The 22723-nt window shown below is 37.7% G+C and overlaps 1 protein-coding gene across 13 annotated transcripts in view; it reads right to left on the bottom strand.

Annotated features, from left to right (window-relative positions):
- The window catches only part of TCF4 (transcription factor 4), a 352222-nt gene that overhangs the window by 274495 nt on the left and 55004 nt on the right, over positions 1 to 22723 (bottom strand). Inside the window, exon 1 of one of the 13 annotated variants that reach the window (XM_059139412.1) lies at positions 4321 to 4457. The exons of the other annotated variants lie outside the window; for them this stretch is intronic. Within the exon in view, the coding sequence (XP_058995395.1) occupies positions 4321 to 4339 (19 nt within the window). The 5' untranslated portion in view covers positions 4340 to 4457. Of the gene's footprint in view, positions 1 to 4320; positions 4458 to 22723 lie in introns of those variants that run through there. 13 annotated transcript variants of the gene reach the window in all.

Genomic DNA, 22723 nt, shown 5'->3' with positions numbered 1-22723 from the left:
CTAATCTATAGAGATTTGATGCCATGCAATTTGCGTTCCCATTTTTTGAAGCAATTAACATTGTTGATGGTATTCAATTTGGACAAACTTGTTATTTCATTATTAAAATAGATGACATTAAAGAAAATCTAGAAAATAATTTTTAAAAAAAGAAACATAACAGATGAGACAAATCAGTGCACTGCTGAACATTTGATACCAAGACCAAAACAAACAGAAGCGCACACACACACACAAAATCAACGGACAGAGCTATACCCTTCTCGCTCATGGGTCCTCACTGCCTCCGTCTGCATCTACCCTATACACAAACAGCTTATCCACACAGCCTCTGACTTGTTCTATTGGTAAAACGAACCATGGTACCAACTTCAAAAACGAAGCAAAGTATTGAAATAAAATAGACCTCCCTTCCCATAGTTGGCAGAAAAACCCTAATTCAAATCTTCCGAGCCTCCCTCCAGAACAAGCAATTATAAGGTGCAGAAAGGCAATGGCTTTAAAACGACACACTAATCCTAATATTAGTACCTTGAAAAAGGAAAACTGCCAAGATGTTGGAATAATGCCCAGTTATCCGTCTTACCTACAGCAATAAAACTGTCCTATAAATGTGAACAAGACAGTTAGGATACGTTTTGGAGTTAGGTTATTGGCATTTTTTTCTACCTCGCCATTCCCTAGGAGAACAAGCCGGACCTATGGAGGCAAAACACAGCAGATGGTAACCCAGCCCGGTACCCAGAGCACTTAGTCAATCCAAATAACTCACACAAAAATGAAGCAAGATGTTCAATGATTTATGGCCCCGATTTCACTAGATATCCGTGCAGTTCTCTCCCCTACAAAGCCACCTTTTTATTGTAGTCTGTTCGATCTTGAAAGCTAGCTAAAGTGTCTACAGACAATATATTATCGCTAATAGTAAAATAATTATTATATAATCATTAATAATGCGATAACTATTATTATAGCTTACACGTATGCCAAGTATTCTTGTAAGCAACTGACCAGAAATAACTTATTTAATCCTCACAGTAATTCTATAAAATTATTACCATTGCAGCACAGATAAGGAAACTGAGAGACAGCTGCTAGAGCAAGTCACTATGACATGGGAAACCAATTTCGAAATCCAGAACGTACAGATCTAGTCTCTGTGCTTAACTACGACAATGGTAAGAGAGTAGGTTTATTTCATGAAAGTGTGAGTGGGGCGAGGGGAGAAAACAAAGCGCGTTCACACGGAAGGAACTCCAGGCCTGGATTCAGCTGGTCTGAGGGCTAGAGTTGTCAGTCCAACGCGGAAACCCCATAGAGACACCCAGGCTTCTTGATCGGTGAAGTGAAAGAGTGGGCTAGAACCTGGAAAGCTTGTTCCTCCCATTTTAAAGCCTGGAGATTCTGAAGCTAAACCCTTAAATCTCAGTTTTACTTAAAGACGGGGTCATTTTTTTTTTTTAAATCATTGTTCCAGATCTAGAAAGACTGATCACTTGTAATGGACATCGAACAGCAGCAGTTTTTCTCTCTGGTTCAATGATCGTCAACCCACGTGATTCTGTAATAAAACAGCACTTCCTCTCTTGGCAGAAAGGATTCAGCTACTTTCTCATAAGTAGAACTTCAACAAACCCAGAAAGAGCTGTGGCCACCACCTCCCAATTCCCAGGTAGAATCAGCATTTGGATTAAAAAAAAAAAAAAAAAATTAGAATCCTCTGGTAGCATCCAGATTCTAAAAACGTTGTTTTCCTTCTGTAAGATGAAGCCAAATGTCCAATGGAAAAACATCAGCTAGAACAATGCACATTACGATACACATGTGCACAAAGATACAGCAATTCTACTGCCAGCATGGGAGAGAATCATTTCCGAATGTCAGTATTTCACTGAATTTTCAAATGTAATGAGAATTACTAATAACTGAGAAACGGCCCCATTAAGTTTTTCCTCTCTAAATTTGATCCTGATAAGATCTTGAATACACGTGTTGAGAAGTTACTGTGAGTTAAACACTGTTTTAAATGCTTTCAGTGTATTAACTAACTTAACTCTCACCAGCTGATGAAGTAGGTACTTGTAATACCCTCGTTTTACAGAGAAATTAAGTAATTGTGTTGTTCAGCTTCCAGGTAGAAGTGGTAGAGCTGAGATTTGAAGCTCGCCCTTCCCACTGAACACTTCAGGTTTCATTTTTAAATACCAGAAACGTACACAGTAAGTCCAGAAACGTACACAGTAAGTATTGTTGCTGCTCATACCTTCTTATTCCTGAGAACACAGTAACAATCGACGAGTAACAAAATTGCCATGCTACAAAAATCTTCACAACTTATGGGAGAAATCTGCTTACTTTTTAAAAATTATGTGCCGAGTTTTAAAAAACCAAACCAAACTTGAATTGTATTTTGATTAACTGTTAAAACAGATGATCTGGAGTAAACCTCAGAGTAAATCTTCCCTCAAAAATTGCAGTAAGAGTGTCTGCATGCTATTAAATCTTAATGCATTTTAAACAAGAAAAATACTCCATTTCTGAGTTCCAGTTGCTGACCTTTGAATATTTCACACCAAAAATTAGATTAATCAGAATTAAAGTGTGTCTATATGTGTCTTACTTCTATAAGTATTCAAGGAACATTAAGAAGGGACTGTGGGACTGTCAAGGGGCGCCTGGGTGGCTCAGTGGGTTAAAGCCTCTGCCTTCAGCTCAGCTCATGATCCCAGAGTCCTGGGATGGAGCCCTGCACGGGGCTCTCTACTCAGCAGGGAGCTTGCCTCTCCCTCCCCCCCCCCCCCGCCCCGCCCCGCCCACCTGCCTCTACCTACTTGTGATATCTGTCTGTGAAATAAATATTTTTTTTTTAAAAGGGACTGTCAATTTACTATACCCAAGTTATTGTGGATTTTGTGAAGCAATGTTAGACACAGCACAGTTTTTAAAATCATATTACTATAGAACTAAGATCTCCAAAGCCTTGCTTGATATTACCTAGGTTACTCTCTGCTACAATTATACTTACCTAAAAGCAAGCAAGTCCGCAACGAAAAGCATATACGTGTACATACACACATCCCCATACACACATACTCCGTGCACAGGCTGGTACTACTTCTTATTTTTATAGCCTTAATTCAAAGTGTAGAAAACTACTCAGAAAATACTTGATGTTCCCTGACAACCTAGTGTGCGAAAGAAGCCCTCAAGATTATAAACCAAACTGAGTTCTTTTAGAAACTGGAAGGCTGAGGGAATGACTCCCCCCAACAAATAATATAAAGACCATCCAGGTCATCAGAGGCAAATCTCTAATTGCTTAAAGTGATACCCAAAGTAAGTATCCCCAAATCCTCTGTCCTTTTGCACTAAGACAATAGAGAGTTACCTCTACCTTAACATCGCTCCTCAAAATCCTGATTCAGAAGCACCTTAGACCCTTACATATCACCCAAACCTGTCTCTCATTGGAATCCTATTAATCAGACATTACCGGGGGGTCTGAGCCAAAAATAAAAGGGAAAGAGGGTGAAAATCACAGGAACTTAAAATGTTAGGACTCCAGCCAGGGAAATTCCTTCAGGGATCAGTTCCTATCTTCCCCCTGAAACATACCTTTGAAGAGTTGAAATGATACCCTTCTTTGGAATTTTCCATACATTAAAATGACTGGGAAATTTATCTAAAGCAATAACCCTAAGGGATAACTAAGAGAAATGAAAGCAAAACCAGATTGGTAACAAACACTAGCCTTCTGCTTTCTCACACTATTTTTCTTTTGCATGTTTTTCTCCTTTAAATTTCTTCTAAACAAAAGCCAAGTCTCCCCTGAGGGTCTATGCAATGTCACTCAATGAATAAGACTGAGAGTAACCACATCTTCTGACTCAAAGCTAAGGGTACAAATTCATAACCCAAACTCCAGATATAGCCCTCAGTCTGCCCTCAGCCTGATTGAGTCACTCCAGAAGACCGAGGAAAACTTCCATGGGGTATTTCTCTGTCTAAAGAGTTATGACACTCATCTGCATTTTGAGAGATACAACGAAAAAAGTTAGATTTTAAAAAGCAGAAATGTTTATAATATTTCCCACTACTTTCTCAGATACAGGTGTACAAGTTGATAGAAAAATTTAAAAACATCAAAGGATGACATGAGTCTGAGTTTCAAAACCAGGCATTTCAAACTAGAAGTCTTTCTAACTATCACAGTTAAAAATGTCCAGTGATTCAACTTTTAAGTAGAGGATTCAGAAGTCAACAAATCAAACTTTTCCAACAAAGCTAAGCTTTCAAAATACAAGGTAGGTAAATATTTACCTCTGCTCTCCTCTGCCATATGAATAGGAAGTAATAAATTCCCCCAACATATCTGGTGATTAAAACTCTAAAATAGAAGTTCACGAACTTTCGAAGTTCTCTATTTAAAGGGTCTTTCTTACACGGAGACCACCGTGTTACTCTTTGCTTCATGGAAACAGAATACAAGCTAATGATGACGGTAGAATTTCATTTATTTGTATACATCAGTCCAAAGAAGGGGAAATGATATTGGCTGTGTGTTTATGAGCTACATTAGAAATGGGAACAATAGCAGACCTTTACCGAAACAAAAATAAAATATGAGTCAACACGATCTTTGCCAAACAGAGGTCTCAGGACAGCCTTGTTCAGTCTTCTGGGAATCCCACTCCAATAAGCACAATAAAAGCAGGACGTGCCTCATTTCCTTCAACCGTTCAACATGCCTCTCTTGGAGATGTTTGTAAATTTCCTTCCTCTAAGCATCAAGCTGGCAAACTGTCGTCATTTCTTTGGGGCAATAATATCCTGTTGATGTCTGGGTAGATCTGTGGAGTGTCCCCTCCACATAACACATATATTTTTAATACTATTTTTCAATGCAACACAGTAAATTGGTTTGCAACATATTTGAACATAGCTCAGGCAAGGTATGATTTGTTTAGAAGTAACTAAGGACAGGAGATTTTAATAAAAGGGTAGTTTTACTTTTGGATTTACAACCTAGAGCAAGGTAATAAAACAACCCCAATAGCCTTCTCTGCTTTTTTCCTGAAACTCAAGATATTTACCTACAATAGTTTATTAATGTAAGTGTTTCCATTCAGTTCCTGTGCTGGGGTTTGGAAATTTCATACAGCAAAAGAACAATCTTAGCATGCAAAAACTCAGTTTTGAAAATGGCACCTTTAATTTTACTGGATATACAAATTGCACTAAGCGCTTTAAAAACAGAGCTCTAAACTCATTCCAGAATAAGTTTAAATGTACTCTAAATTCAGTAGAATACAATGACTGATTTAAAATTTGTACGTAAATAAATGATTTTTTTAAAAAACCTACAATTTTAGCAAGACCAGAGAGCATATTTCTTGGACAAAGAATTTTTGCCTAACCTGAAGAATTCCAGATAAAATTACATTTCTCAATAAAGTTATATGATGTAAAGGGAAAATTACAGTGACAATTTTGAAAAATAATATTCAAAAAATAAAATAAGACCAACTCTCAACTAACATAATTTGCACTTAGAGAGACATTCTAGTTCAAAGACAGCAAAAGCTAATTTGTGAAATACTAAAAATAATTGATCATTGCTGCAAAGCACTAAACGGCATGTACCATTTACCGCAATTTTAGGTAACACCTTATTTAGCTTATAAAATAAGAATTCTGAACATGAAACATGCCCAATATCACTAATAACCCAGAAAAATGCCATTTTTTAAAAAAGAACACAATCAGACGCCATTTTTCAACTACCAAGTTAATAAGATAAAAGTAATGCAAATTGGCACAGTTTTTTCTGGATAACAGTTTGGCAAGCTACGTGAAGAGCCTTTCACCTAACAATTCCCTAGGAAACTATCCTAACAATACCTCTGCAAATGAGAACAAGTATTTATGTACAAGTATGTTCAAGACTATGGTCGACAGTAAGAAACTTTAAATTATGGAAGACCTATATATAATGGAATAGTATGCTGCCTTTAAAAGATCATGTTTTCAAAAAGACTCAAGGATACCAAAAAATGCTCATAGTAAAATATTCAGTTAAAAAGCAACATAGAGGGGCGCCTGGGTGGCCGACTCGGTTAAAGCCTCTGCCGTTGGCTCAGGTCATGATCCCAGGGTGCTGGGATTGAGCCCCACATCAGGCTCTCTGCTCAGCGGGGAGCCTGCTTCCTCCTCCTCCTCCTCTCTCTCTCTCTCTCTGCCTGCCTCTCTGCCTACTTGTGATCCCTGTCTGTCAAATAAATAAATAAATATTTTTTTAAAAGCAACATAGAAATTTCATATTAAGTTTTTTAAGACAAAGACTGGAATGTACACAGTCTTCCAAATATTAACTTTGCATATCTCTACAATGAGGATATATTTATGATCAGAACAAAATTGAATAATGTATACATTAGTATACCCCACATACTGTAGTATATATATTAGTATACATGACATACTATATACTATGTTTATTAATATAAACTACATAGTATAGTGTGTACTGTATATATACATATGTGTATTTGGTCCCTGACTTTAAGGATATCGTAATCTATTATTCAAAATTAATTAAAATCAAGTGGAGTGGGAAATGGGACATATAGGTGATTTTAAAAAATGGCAGAATGTTGATAATTGTGGTAGCTATCCGAGGAATACATGGGAGTTTATTCTACTAATCTTTATTTTATAGGCATTGAAATTTTTTTCAAATAAAAAGTGAAAAGAATAATTAAAAGGAAATGTAGTAAGTGTCATAACAGATACAATAAACACTATAAAAGTTCACAGATGAGAAAGATCATGTCTAGAGGAGGCATTGGCATGGCTTTGAATAACTAGTAAGATTTCAACAGCAGATAAGGGCTTGAGGGCCGGAGTGAGTATAATCAGCAAGATGATAGCGGGGAAAGGCAACTGGCCTTGAGCATCAGGCCAGTGGGTAAACGGGGAACAGACCCCTGCAATCTAACTGCTGCCCTCATGTTAGATAAAACCCCTAACAGAGGATAAAGAGGCATCACCTTATGGATTTCAGCAAGGCTGTGATTCCCTCAATGAGTCAGCATTCTAAATATGCAAATATTCACCTGGCAGGAGGAGGAGAAAAAAAGCAGCATTGACTATTGCAGACTTCTGGTCCCACCCTTGCTCACTGAAGTAAAACTATCCCTTTTAGTGGAGGGTGATTCCTGGGTAATTCCCATGGGCTCTTTATTCTCACTGGACAAAACCTCTCTGAGAGCTAGGCATGATGAAGGATATAAGACAAAGAGCTCATTTTTTAAAAACTGTACTCATTCCTTATCCTTCCCAGCCCTCAGCCTGTTTTTTTTTTTTTTTAACCAATAGCCCATCTCCATATAAATGTCCAATTTTGCAACACTTTAGGTACCACAATGTCTGTGTGAATGAGTCAGAATCTACATCACCAAATAGTGAAGGAGTCTAGTTTTCCGAACCAATATCTATTTTTGAATAATTTTAAATTCAACATTGCTTCTTAAAATTTTTCCATAAATATCTAACTAACTATTCTCAAAGCTACCATTTAGACTACAAACGCATCCTTCAGTTTGTTAAAGAACATTTGCATGACATTCGACTATAAATTTGGAAAAAATGCAATAAGCTTTAATGGCTGTAAGATACAATTCTGTCTTCTTCTATTAAAAAAAAAACCCTACTTATTCCAGAAGTAATATTTCAGAACACAATTTTTTTAAATTTTAAAACAGAGCCACATGTTTGATAATTCTTCTTTATGTAACATTTTTGAAAATCTCTTTATTGTCTTAGAAACTCTGTATGCATGTAAGTTTGAGGCTAGGCAGCCAGCATCTTTGGTAGCCCCTGTTAATGCTAATTGAGTTAGCATAAACATGTAAATCCCCTTTTATAGATGCCTGGCTTTTCCTTTATCCAAGACCAAACTATAATCTACAAAGATAAGTAAGATCTATGTTCTTCACTTGCTTTGCATGTAAATTCTTTCGCATAGATAAACTGTTGATACGTATTCCTCCTCTGAAAGATCAAAGATCATTCTGCAAACCACCAGATTTCTCTGCTCTCCTCCAGCTCTTCTCAGATTTCCCTTTCTTTGGCCCTTTGTCAATGTTCTCTGATTGCACCAAATTAATGAATACTGACGTTCTCCCTCACTCTTCTGGTGGCGTCCTGCGGTGACGACATAACAACAGGAATATCATGGTACAGGAATATCATGGTACGTCTTCTCCAGGTCACTGAGCATGTGTTTGGAAATATGTGTGCATGCACGCACAAGACGATCACACACGGTACCATGCCAATCAGTACCCACGGCCAACCAGAACACCTGAAAACTAACCCAGTGAAGCCAAGAAAGTGATGGCAGTTCATCCAAGTAAGTCACAAAACAGGAAACTTTTAAGGAAACACATGGTGGCTACTACCTCCCTCTAAAACTGGTTCTTAACAGGTTCATTACGATGAAAGCCTATTCCATGGCGAACTTTGCACCAGACAGCCTTAGCACTGAATTTTTAATAGACAGAAGCTTTTTGTAAGTAAAAAACAGCAAATGAACAAAAGAAAAAAAAAAACAAACACGATTTTGTAAAAGGGATAAATGTGAAAATATACTGACGTGCAAAGCAACTGATGTATTATTTACAATTTATTTGTAACATTTAGAGGATAACACAATTTATATGTATTGATATAATTCATTTATTATCTGATATATGCATAATGCATATGTGACATAAGATTTCTTAACATTAACATATAATGCTAATTGCATATTAATTATGTGCCAGGCACAATGTTAATCAATTAATAAATGTAATCATTTGATCCATCCTGCCCTATATATGCCTATAAATGTTATGTGGTTTTTTTAAAGATTTTAATTTATTTATTTGACAGAGATCACAAGTAGGCAGAGAGGTAGGCAGAGAGAGAAGCAAGCTCCTCACTGAGCAGAACCCCCCCCAACAATGTGGGGCTCAATCCCAGGACCCTGAGATCATGACCTGAGCCGAAGGCAGAGGCTTAATCCACTGAGCCAGCCAGGCGCCCCAAATGTTATGTTTCTAAGGATGAAAACAAGCCGAACAAGATTAAAAATGTGCCTAAATTTAGAGGCAGACTATAAACCCCATAGAAAGCAGTTACCTCCTGTTTATTAACCCTGTATCACCAACACTTAGCATAAAGAATGGCATAAATAACAGGCATAAGTAATGGTATACATAAATAATAGGAGCTCAGCAAACAACAATTAAAGGACCCAGTAAAGGCAGGCAAGTAGATGGGAGAGAAAAAGTGAGATAGTCCCAGGTAGGAAGAGAACTTAGAATATAAAACCCATGGAAAGACATGATTCTGACCCTCAAATAAACTATAGTTCAATCAGCAAGACAAAACACTTCAGCACCTGTGATAACTACTACGATGGCATAGACCCCGGAAGATAAGACAATAAACTGGACGGGCAGCCAAATTAGTCTCAGTGTTAAGAAATGCTCCCCAGAAGTGGTGGACCATAAGTGAGTCTTGAAAGGCAGTAAGACTTAGGGAAGAAGTTACGTGGTCCGGAGTACAAGTCTTTAAAGATGTCAAGCAGTAGAAAGGCCAAAGCCTATCAACTTGACATGTCACTGGAAACCTTATTATGGAATTTCTGGGAAGTGTGGTGGAAAAAAGCCAGGTCGTGGTAGAGTACATAAAGAATGTGACAAGAAAACACTTGTTTGTGTAAAAGAAAGAACAAAACAAAGGTGGAAGCTCATCTCAAAAGTTGGTGTGCATGCCAAGAGAAAAGGGGAGTTTGGTGATTCAGAAGATAAAGGGAAAAAGACTCATGGGGAACATGAGAAGCTCCCCTTCCCAGAAAGAGGAGGTTAAAGATAATAAATGATACAAGCAAATTAGGCACGGTGATTTAAAGAGTCAAGTTGGCTTTAATAGAAGTTTCCATAGAATAGTGGTGCAGTGTGTGTATGGTGTGTATGTGTTTGTGTGTGTGTGTGTGTGTGTGTGTGTGTGTGTGTAGTGGGGGGAGTGTGTGTGGAGGCAGACTCTGGGTTCAATCCCATAATCCTGAGACAAGGACCTGAGCTCAAATCAAGAACAGGACCACCCAACCAACTGAGCCACCCATACGCTCCAGTATCCCTGACTTTCAAATGAAGCCACTGAAGTCTGCTTAAATTTTTTTTGTAACATGACATGTCTGAAAGTATGGAAACTATTCACAGAAAATGCTCAGTAAATTTTAGTTTAATCCCATCTATGCCTAAAACAATATATTGTCATTAAAAAAAAAAAGTCTCTAATCAAAGTGAAGAGGAAGATGAGGCTTCCCTTTAGCCACATCCAACCAGAAGACGGAGAGAAAGAGTCAGATTGCACAGTTGTTAAAGGTTAGCCTCTTGGAGCAAAGAGTAGGATGGGGAGCGAGCTGGAGAGGCAGATGGAAAGACACAAAGCTGGCAAGGGTGAGGGTGAGCATTAGTACAGGGAAATTGTGAACATGATGTAGGTCATTTGACAAAAATCAAAATTTGATTTGGTAACACAAAAAGTGTTTAATAGTCATTACGGACTTGCTGTGATAAATCTTGTTTTTAACGTTTATCAAATTTGAGGGAATAAAGAAAAAAGTGTGAGGGTCCTCAGCTTGTTTGTTCTGCATTTTCTGACAATTATCCAACATTTTAATAAAGAGAAATGTCACCACAGGTTCTTGAAAATGAAGACTTAGTTTCCTGTATTATTACCCATTTACACATATCCGAATATGCAATATCAAGCATTCAACCCAAACTCAGCACATGATACGATTAGATTAGAGTGGCACTAGTCAGAGCTCCAACAGTTTCACACAAGGGGGATGGGTGTGAAAGTAAACTATAGTCGCAACATTATCAACAACTTCAAAGCTTCCCAACAAGATCTTCCATCTTGAAAAAGTTAAGATGGGTTCCATGCTGAGAAACTACTACTCCGACTGTCTCAATTACACAGCTTTAAAACACATGGGATCCAAAACTCTCTCTGAGGTACTTAAGCAAATTTGAGAAATGTGAGAATACTTTTTTATTTCAGAACCTAAAAAAAAAAAAAAAAAACAAACCCACCTTTATAAATCCATAAGGCAGAATGGTGCTACTGTAGATACCGTTCACATGTCTCTGCACTAAGACATTCTAGGGCCTTTGCATTCTTCTTGGAATTTTCCGGCTTAGTACATGTGTATCCTCACTGTCTCCTCTATAGCTAATTAGCAGCAGTCCTCACTGATGCCATAAATAAAGAACCTGAGAAAATCCAGGTAAGTGTCATTTCCCAACTACAACGGCAAGCTGTTAAAAATACTCTACAGAAAATATAAAGTATGAACTGTGCTTACTAAATAATTGTGAAAAGATAGAAATTTGGGGCCTCACTCCTTCCCTCTACAATTCACCAGGGGGACTGACAGTTCAGTGCTCACGAGACTCTCTTAATCCCTTCACCTTCTCATCCCCTAAAGGCCCTCCCCCCAATTACAAACACACTCATAAAAATTGGAAGCAATGTCATAAATGAATAATTCAAATATATCAAGTTACCTAAAGCAAACTTTAATTTCTGTCAAAGAATAAGAATTTTCCTAGTGATTCTTTACCCAACGTAAAGGGACTGATATCACAGGAATGCCTCTAGGAATCGACTTACCCATCAAACTCTGACTATCAGAAGACCAAATCATTAGTAATATTTAATCATCCCAGCCTTGATAAAGAGCTATAAAATAAAGCTTGTCTATAAACGCACTGAGTCACTTAAATAAAAAGCAATATGTTTCACTTCTTCAGCTATATAAATATAGACTTGTATATATAAAAACAAGCATCATCCCACATCCACATATATATGGCATGGGCATATGAGTAGGATCGATGATGTTTATAGATGTCTATATGTATTTATATAGAGATATACATAGGCTCCCAAGCAAAATGTTCCTTGTTTTTAAATTCCCTGATTTTTGTTGGTAACAGTTATTTCTTGTTAACCACATAGTAAATATGAGACTATCACATTATGTAAACCATGCAAAGCTGAGTTACATTTTTCTTCCCTGAAGATCATATTCTGTGAATTTATAAATGAAGATGGCACTTTTGAACAGGAACACACCATTCTAGTTACAATCAAAGAACTGGTTAAAGAGAATCTGATCATACAAAAAATAGCAAGAGGTAGGTTAAAGAGAAGAGCAGAAGAAAGGCCGCCATTTATTAGGTTCGAATCATAACATAATTTCCTTAGATTGCTCTGAGTTTTATCCTATTACTAGTTAACCATAAAATTTATGTAAAAAGATTTCACTCTGAAATCACTGTGTTCTTTAAGCCACTATGGATTTGTGATATTTCTTCATTCAGTCTATTCTTCATAATTCAGTCCCATTATCTAGTTGTGAAATATCTAGGCCGTGGGATCTTTTCCTTTGCTCAAATTTCTTATTTGGTTTCTGCACTATGTCATAGTGACAAGGCAGAGAGGGTCAGGGAAACGTTATCAATCAATCAGCGTTGCTACTTACTAGGAATTCTGGAAGCAAGTTTATTTGGAGAGATTGAAACAGCTGGTTAACAATTTTCCCCTTGAAACAAAAATAAATGGAATTATCATTTCCTAACAATAGATTATAACGTCATGCAAAAATTAGGACAAATCAGATTCAAGCAGGAGAGGAAGTATTTTTAGTATGGAAATAACTTTCTTGAAACAGTTACAGTAATAAAGAAATAATGAACTTAACTCATTACCTTAAAAGCATGTTATGTAAATGTTATCTCTCAGCGTCTAGTGAGGAATAACACTTTGATTTACATTTCATGCACTGCAATGACCTCAAATATAGCTGTCAATAAGCCTCTTTACTGCCTTGCAACACCAAAAGCAAACTGCACATTAAGTCAAATTTTACAACATAATACCTCCTTTCTCCCACATGTATCCTCCCTACTCTGTCCTCCAAGAAAACCACACCAGAACTGCTGGCTTACTCTCATCTCTACTTTATTTCTCTAGCTCCCCCACTGAGAGTTGGCTAATGAGGGCCATGTGCTGTTTGCTAAGCCATCCACCCCCGCCCTAAAAGATACAGGTTATTTTAACAACGCTTTACCCTTGATAAAGTATGACATATATAGTATTTATAAGATACATCAAGGATTTTGGCAATAAACAATTAGATAGTTCTTTTTTTTTTTTTTTTTTTTGAAGATCTGAAACGTCAGTATATTATCATCCTCTTTCTGAAGTCTTAAGTTTTGAAGGAAGTTTCTAGAAGGCTGACTAATGGAAGACTGCCGCCCTCCTGAACCAGGATGGCCGGATGAGTGGCTTGAGCAACGTATCTATAGTTCTCTGGTGTAGACGTAAGAGTCACCCAAGAGCTGTCAACTGGAAATGGCTACCATGCCCAGAACTGGGAAACAAAGGGAAGAGGGTGGCAATGAGGAGCCAGGAAGGAGGCAATGAGGAGGAAGTACGAGCAGGCTGATTTCAGAAATGTAGGGGGAAAAAAACAAGAAAATGGAAACAGCTGATGTTGCCAGGGTGATGAGGAGTGCAGGAACTGTGAAGTTCCTTCTTGCTCTACCAGCCTTCCAGTCTCTCTCTCTCTCTAGTGCCTCCTACTGGCAGAAGCTAGCAGGGGCGCTAGCTGGAAAAGAGTAAAGGTAGTTTGCTCTGCCATCCTAAAGAAGAGTGGGTTTGGAAATTACCAAAGTTCAACTTATCTTAAAAAGTGCTAAGAGGAGAGAACAATCTACCAATTAAAATGTAGGTGGACATACTCTCCCGATCCCAAAAGAAACCAGGCTTTGAAAACCATTTTCACCTACAAAAATAAAAGTATATTTTAGAAAGCATTACCTTTGATGGTTATATAAAATAGAGCATATCTACCAAACAGATGCCAAGACAAAACATGAGAAAAGAGGCATAAAATAGATGAATAAAACACCATCAGAAAAGTAAAACTGTGTTGACAAAATTAAAATCTGCATAAAATTGTAGAAAATATGTCAGCACGAAGATGATAAACTTGAATAGTTCTCTGAGAATAGAAAGAAAGGGAAGAAAAAGATAATAACTAAAGACGCAGTACTGAAGATCAGAGATGGAAATATAATCCGTCATGAACATGTAGCTATCATAAACGATTAGGCATGAAAAATGGCAGAAAAATCATTTTGGGGGTAAGAATTTAACACATCTGTCTACGTCTACAAAAGATCCAGTTGAGTATAAAAAATTAAAAAGCAAATTAAAGTGCACATTATAGAGAATAACCCTCCTTTTCAAATATCCATTAAAGATTTCCCCACATCATTTATTAAGACACAGCAAGAGTGTAATAAATTTTAAGAAGAAATGATACTATTTCTTTACTGACCATACCGCAATAAACCTAGAAATCAGTTAGGAACATTTTAGAGGCCAAAGATGATATAATCTATTAGAAATATGAGTGGCATTCCAAATCTGCAAGTATTTTAAAAGGAAAACAAAGCTACTAATAGGAACTATTGGGAAACTATTAACAGTGAGAATATGAGATATCAGCAGAATATTTCCTATTAACAAAACTTACTGGATGCAGCCACATTTATGGTCTGGAACAATTTCATAACATGGAAAATAAAAGTAATGAAATAATTTAACTAAAAAGCCAACTCAAGGAAAATGACTTCTAGAAAATGGGTCCCAGAAAACCAAGAGAATAATGAAGTTTAAAAATATATTAATAAATTAGAAAACGGGAAAACTACACTAGTTAAATAAACCCATGAAAAAAATACGTGTCTCTGACAGAGATGTTTAATTTTAATTTTAAAAGCACAAATATAAAAATCATAAAGAATAAAAACTACAAATATAAAAAAATTAAAAAGCACAAATACAAAAATCAAAAATAAAGATTATATAACCATAAACAAAAGCTAAATTATCTAAAAATTACATTAATATGTGTGTGTGTGTGATTAAAGACCACCAGATAACACAATCCACTATTGTAAGGGTTAACTATTAAAAGACAATTTTATTTTTACTTTTTTATTTTTCATTATTTGTAAAATATTCCACAATGTACACATTTCTCCTTTAAAAACCATTTGTATTTTTGAAAAATAGCCTGAGGGGAAAGAATTTTTCTGTGATATTCTTGCCAGATTAATAAAATTTCAGTTCACCTGAATTTAAAATGGCAAACACTATCAATATTCCAACTGTTAAAGTACCACAACTAAGTCAGTTATTCTCATAAGGCTTCTGAAAATTTAAATATTCATAAGAAATTTAAAAGACATCAATGAAATAAATTTTATAACATCCAGTTTAATCATTTTTAACGATCAGAGAGAAAAGAATAGACACGCTATTTTATTGCCTCTACAGAGCAAAAGACCACAGTGAAGTTCTGTGATAGGAGATTGAGCATATTTCTAAAAACAATGTTTAATCCTCTGTAAAATATGTAGAACTGGCCTCTCTTCTACTAGATACTGTCCTGTTGGTCAAGAGTGTTTTCCCGCAAGAGTCACAGATATATTACTGTCACTTGGTACTTATCAATAATTAGCTGGAGTGATAATAAAATCAATCTTACACTTGTGCTAAGTGTAACAGTCTTCAAAGTGCTTTCACACACTGTCTCATTCAATTTTTGTAAAAAAACAAAAACAACTACAAGGTAAAGAGGGCAGAAGTAGAAGTGGAACCATGAACCCTTGCACTTGTCTTTCATAGGAAACTGAAAATGTCCTACTGATCATTTGTAGGTCGTCTCCAAATGAGCTTTTCATGGTCAGGAAGCCTTGTTATCGATCAGGGTACATCTGATAAATCAGTGTAAAATAAAAAGGCAGCCCCCTTCACCATTACGGGATAAAAAACCTATTGAGGAAGGACTTTTCACAAGAAGTGTGTTAACCACCCCTTAGGCTAGATCTGGCTCTCAGCTGGATTTCGCAGACCCCGGCAGTCCGGCGGTGGGCATTTGGCAACTCTCAGGCAGAGAATAATTTCCCATCTGGTGTGCGGTTCCGAGTATCCCATTCAAGGACTAGTCTCTAAAAGTTTAAGAATAAAAAGTAACCAGAAGACCTGGGAACAATGGTCAATTATCTAATTAGCATTTCAAAAGGCAGTGATAGAAAGGAATAATACTCGGAGGCCCACTACTCAAATGAACAGCTGTGGGTGACAAGATCAGTTAATTAAGGCTTCAGAACTTTTCCAGCCCATCTCCCTTCACCTTTCTGGGCTCTTTCTCTTCCTTTCCCTGCGCTCTTCCTTCCCCTCCCCCTCTCTGCCTTGAAGTGTAAGCATGGATTTACCCTTCTCCTACATACCTGCCCCTACCAGTTTTCCCCTTCTCTCTCTACTGTCTTCCTCTATTTCCCCTTAATTGGCTCTAGAAACCCAGCCTTGGTAACCTTTACGTCAGATTTAGGTATAGTATTAAAATATTTCTTTTATTTTCTGAAGAAAATTTTACATGTTCTGATCAATTCCAAATCAAGTGAGTTTACATTTCAAATCTCTTCCTAAAATAAAACAAAACGAACAATTAAATGACATTGCTTTTTATTTCCGTGTAACCTTTGACTGACTGGGTTGTTTTTTTTTGTTTTTTTGTTTTTTTTTTCCTGAAGGTCAATGACCTTCTAAAAGAATAATATCCTTCTAACCATACTGGAGAAATATCACATTCTAAATGAAAGATGGTAGGTAAAATTCCCAATCCCTCAATTTTACTTTGCTTTTTAGAAATAAGGAAAAGTAAATATGAGGGTCCCATTTACAGTAGAAACCTGAAATGCATTACCTTACTTAATCACCAATACAACCCTGCAAAATACCTATAATTAACCCCATTTTATAGATTAGAAAATTAGGTATGGTGAGGTTAAATAACTGCATTAAGTCCTGAACCCCAAACCGACTGTTGTTGTCACCAGAGGCCAAAGGGGCCCCTACCCTCTGTTACCTCCCTATTAAAATACATGATTAAAAATGCTAAAACCAGTTAGATTAACAACCCAATTCCCAGATCACTGGCTCACAGCTTGTACACACAGTAAACAAACTTCATGTGTACAGAGATGGAAAACTTCACTCATTACTGCTTGCCCTCAGTGCTGAACCAGCAGTCTGTGTGAGCTCCGCACTACACCATGCGGTTTACCCCAGTTTCATGGAGGAACAATGAGAAATGAGAAAAGAGAAAATCAGCTGGTGGTCCTTATTGTTGATAATAATTATCTGCAAACACACTTCTCCTGGAGGTGCTGGGAAAACACGGTCAAGGCTCCTGAGCCATAGATGTGTGTTCTAGGATTTTTTTGTCCTTTATAGATCCTAGCATTGACATCATGAAGACATTCATAACACCTTACCAAGTACCTTTGTCAACCAACTATACAGTATTTTTGTGTGTCATCAGTAGCCCCTTTGGAGTTCCACTAGACTCAACAGTGTACCTTTAGACCCACAAAGAGGAATGAAACGTGTTACACTTTAGGAAACATAAACACAAAATTCACTTTACTGCACACATCACTCTTGTCTAACAAGGGATCTGACTGTTGGTCAAGGTTGCTCTGCCTTCTCCAGCTTGGATCTCGCTTCCCCTCTTCCACTGTGCGAGGTCAGCTTAGTCTTAGCTGTTTGCCTACAAAGGTCAAGGAAATGTTCTAATACAGAGGGACTAGGGATTTCAATCTAAAATCCTTGAAGCAAGTCAGAGAAAAGGTTAGGTGGCACTTCGTGCCCCTTTCACGGCTCTGATGTACTTCGAGGCTTTCAGGCTGATTACAAACAACAGGCCAGTTTGGGAGCCAGAACTAACCCTGAAGCTTGGTCTTGATCTTTCTTCCACGGCAGTGTGCCTTAACATTGGGTCACTGAATCTTCTTGAGAACCTTAGAAACTCCATTCACACTCTTCCCGAAACCTAAAGGTGCACGTATATATTTAGGAACCTTTTCCCTTTCCCCCATGAACTCCAAATCAAGAATTCTGTGCCAGGCTCAATCCACCAAGATATTAGAATCAAACTATCCCGGGGAGTCTCCACGAATTCATTTCACCTGAAAAGCCTAGGTAAGGTAAAATTGTACATCTCCAACACAAATTTTTCTGTGAAAAACAGTAAAGCAAAGAGGAGATGAGGGCAGAAGTGGCTACCTCAGTTGTGTGTCTCCCCTTGCCAACTAGGCTGCCAAGGGACCACTGACATCCCCTCACCCGTGTGAACCTCTAAGGCAGTGCTGACACCATAAGCAACACTATCTTCCCATCCACAAGCATAAAACAGCAATGACAGATCTGCCGCTGTCCTGGTGCGTCACATGGAGGTTTGTCTAAATCAGGGGAGCAAAGATTAAGAGGGCCTGAACAGCCAGAGAATCTGGAAGAATCCCTGTTTTGCAATAAAGTCAAAATACAACTGTTGTCTCTCCAGAAAGAAAACTGGTAAGGAATTATTTACAAGAATACAAACAAATTCCTTCAAAGAATGGGAAATATGGAGGCAGCGAATATCAGATTCGCATCTTTGGTTCTTCTGGGATCTATAAACACCATCAATGGCTGAAACTTAACATTCTGGATAGCCTGGTACAAATCCAACCAGATGATAACTGCAAACACACAGCAATTGTGCGAGGTTATTTGTTTTCTCTAAGTATTGAAGGTACGAGCAACGAAAAAACACAATGCCATGCACATCATAAGCACTCCATAAACACAGCGAAGTGAACAAAATGTAGACATAATTGAGCTTTTTGGGGGGAAACAGAGGCGAATCCAATTTGAAAATCTCAAAACTTTCTACAGTGACCTTCCCCAAGATTTCCAAGTGGCAACTAAACAAAAAAACAAAAACAAAAACAAAAAAGAAAAAACAATAATGAGAGCAAAATGTATCTTCTGTTATAAAAATGTTAAGTATAGACACACACTTGGTGTAAATCAACAACACTGAACCTCACCTAATTAAGCTCCCACAGACCACAGCCAATTCAGCAGAAAGCATGAAGAAGAGCTAAGATATTTGTACTGCTTAAAGGTAACCTTGAAACTATTTTGCTGAATCTTTAGAAATTTGTTTCCAAAAAACCCAAAAAAATGAAAGTGTATGACCATATGATTCTAATTAGTAGGGAGCAAGAGGGATTGAAATTGAAAAATCTGTCATATGAGCCTGCCACTACTCCTTCCACTGCCATTCCAAGAGCAAAGAAATATTTTCCCCATGATCTGTAAGTTGAATGATACTCTGCACACACGTAAAAAATAAATGCATCGAAGGGTGGTTGTTTATAAGATTTTAAGTACCTCACACTTGATAAGTAATTTGGTATGGGTAAGAGAGACAACTTCATCTAATAAAAAAGAACCCTAGAATTTTATTCTTCTATTATGTGTCCCCATTTAGAACCACCACCATAAACCAATCCATTCATATACAGTCAATTGCCCAGAGGTTACCTAAAATATAGCACATACGTGTACAATCAATAAATCTAGAAATAGACTGGAATAAAACTGTGTTCTAAACAACGACTGTTCTTAAATTAGTGGTTAATTTTTGAATCTTCCTGAGTCTAAGATGTACTAAGAGCACGTTTTTGCCAAGATGCAAAAGCAAAAATATACATAAGCTCCAAATGTGGATCTGTGAACATCTAATGATCAGAATTCCATGGAAATTCAACAACAGCAAAAATATTAAACATAATTGGCTGACGCATCAGTGTCATTTAAAAGGTTTACTCATGACCCTCAGCTAAATTTCTCTAAGAAAGTCACATTTCCTCATTACTGACTGACTTGAAATTCCAAAAAGATCTCAATCACTAATATGCGTCCCTTTGATGTTGTTTTTAGTGTCTTCTCAACATTTCTCTTTTTTTGGTTCTGATGTTCTTGCTGCAGTTAAAACCTGTTTCTTGAATATAAACAAAAAGAACACTTTAGAAAGTCAGAGGCAGGGCGCCTGGGTGGCTAAGTGGGTTAAGCCGCTGCCTTCGGCTCAGGTCATGATCTGAGAGTCCTGAGATCGAGTCCCACATCGGGCTCCCTGCTCAGTGGGGAGCCTGCTTCCCTCTCTCTCTCTCTCTGCCTGCCTCTCCATCTACTTGTGATTTCTCTCTGTCAAATAAATAAATAAAATCTTTAAAAAAAAAAAAAAAAAGAAAGTCAGAGGCATTTAAAACTAAATGCCTTATCCTTTAGAGACTTTTGATTTTGTTCCTGGTAAAATATTTAGCTCCCAAAGGACTCCAGGAGAGCTACAGGGTTTAGATTTTTCTCAGCATCTCAGGAGTAAACAGTTCCATCTTTCATTTTTACCATGACATCTCACCCTTACTGAAATATAGTGTGAATCATTTTCATCGGTAACTTCTTTTCTTTCTCTACAGAGAAAGGGGGCGGGTGGGGAATGAGGTCCTAGCCATTGCATAACTTCTTCTTATTAGCTCTCGTGAGTCATACTATGGAATCAAGTTAGTTAGCCCTCAGATTTCCTTTGTAAATAAATGGAATAATATCGTTAGCGTTTATTGTCTTTTAGATCAACTTTCAAGGCAATCTTACCTAGATCTGCTTCCTGCTGAGCTAAATCTCTGCAGGGACTCTGTGAGTAAAATTATCACTGACACTGGGAAGGAAAAACATTAACAACTTTGCGATGGCTACAGTAACACATTTCTAAAGGGAAGCAAATTGCCAGTGTTTACTCTTGAATGGAGAGGAGGGGGGCGACTGTCAGAGTACACAATGCTAGGAGGAGGATGTGGGACATTTTAAATATCTAGAACCTCTGACAGCCCTCCACCTGGCCATTTCTGCAGGTTCTTCTGTGACCCTCCTCGGGTGGCATATTCTAGAATTCAGACTTGCAAAAGAACATATCTACCGAGTTTCGGGTTGCCAAGCACCCCGGCAGGGAGACCGCTGTTTCTGACATATTACGTTAATTTCTGAAGAACAAAAGGTTCAAAACGTGACTCCTCCAAGAATAGCATCAGCTAGGCAGCACAGAAAGACTGAGTAACTGGTTAGGGCAAAATGGTCTGCCAGGAAGAGGCAACAACGTTTCCATGAAGATATTAAATAACTTTGCTTCCAGTACTACACAAAAATTGAAAAGGAATTCTGGAGCTATTACAAAGTAGGCAAGCAGCGAAGAGCAGGACTGAAACAGGTGATGGGAAGGAGAAAGTCTATTCTGAATCACAACTATGCTGTGCATCTTGGCGCCGTGCACTTTGGGTTTATTTGCACACTCTTTTTAGAAAGAGTGGGGGTTGGGGATCCAAAGCGGATGAAAGAGTTATTTATGAACAGACGGGACACCAGGATGGGGTGGTTAGAAAGCCTTGGAGGAGTGTCTGGACTTGTGGATAAAGGCAGAAGCAGACATATGGGGAAATCTATATAGAAGAAACAGAGAGAGTGAGGAAGAGGCTAAAACAGGCAGATGGCTGGACTGTAAAGGAATAGCATTATGCGGGGGCTCTACAGAAAGGGAGATGGCCCCAGGAGGGGGGATAGCTAAGGGAAAAAGAGGGTCAGGAGGTGACTGCTTGGAAAGTTTTTTAAAAGTTGCAGAAATTAGATACGGATTAAAAAAAAAATTTTTTTTTAATATATATAAGAGCCAGGAAGGAAGTAAAGCAAAATGGAAAAGATACCCACTTAAAAAAAAAAAAAAATCCTGAAAACAGTGTTCAACATTAACAGCAAACAGTGTTTACAGAAGCATGAAGAAATTACAGCTAATAAAAATTAAGACGTAGGGAAAGGCCCTCTTGAAACAGACATTCTATGAAACTACCACTAGACTGCAAATGATACTGTCAAGATTTTTGGACTGCATCTCTGAGGCAGAGTGTGGGCACTTTCTGGGTGACCAGAACATCTTCTAAACAGGTTTCTTGTACCACTCATTAAGTGCCAGGTAATAAGTAGTTACTTTCGCTTCTGAGGGCAGGAACTGTGTCATACTGATCTTTTTATTCTCAGTATTTCGCACAATGGTTGGCATCAAAAAAGGATCCAAGGGGCGCCTGGGTGGCTCAGTGGGTTAAGCCGCTGCCTTCGGCTCGGGTCATGATCTCAGGGTCCTGGGATCGAGTCCCGCATCGGGCTCTCTGCTCGGCAGGGAGCCTGCTTCCCTCTCTCTCTCTCTGCCTGCCTCTCCATCTACTTGTGATTTCTCTCTGTCAAATAAATAAATAAAATCTTTAAAAAAAAAAAAAAAGGATTCAATAAGTAAACAATGGAGGAAGGAGAACAATTAAGTTACTTTATGACCCAGCAAAGATACCAAAGAGAACGAAGCTTTCAGGTCATGGTTTTGATATACAAAGTCGGGAATACAGATGCCTGTGTGTGTGTGTGTGTGTGTGTGTGTGTGTGTGTGTGTGTATCTGATGCATAACATATTAGGATAATTTTTCTACTGATATGGCCACTACTACTTTGTGAGCAGCAATATATCAGAGCTAATATTCATCAACTCCATGTAATCAATAATCATCACTTAATAGATGGTGTCTGTATTCTTCTGTCTATCATGTGAATGACTCCAGTCTTCACTGGGTGGCTAGGGACATCAATAGAGCCTAGAAAA

The sequence above is a fragment of the Mustela lutreola genome, chromosome 11 (genome assembly GCF_030435805.1).
Source record: "Mustela lutreola isolate mMusLut2 chromosome 11, mMusLut2.pri, whole genome shotgun sequence".
NCBI classification, from domain to species: Eukaryota; Metazoa; Chordata; class Mammalia; order Carnivora; family Mustelidae; genus Mustela; species Mustela lutreola.
The sequence above is the reverse complement of the archived record's forward strand: the minus strand, read 5'-3'. Positions and strand labels throughout refer to the sequence as shown.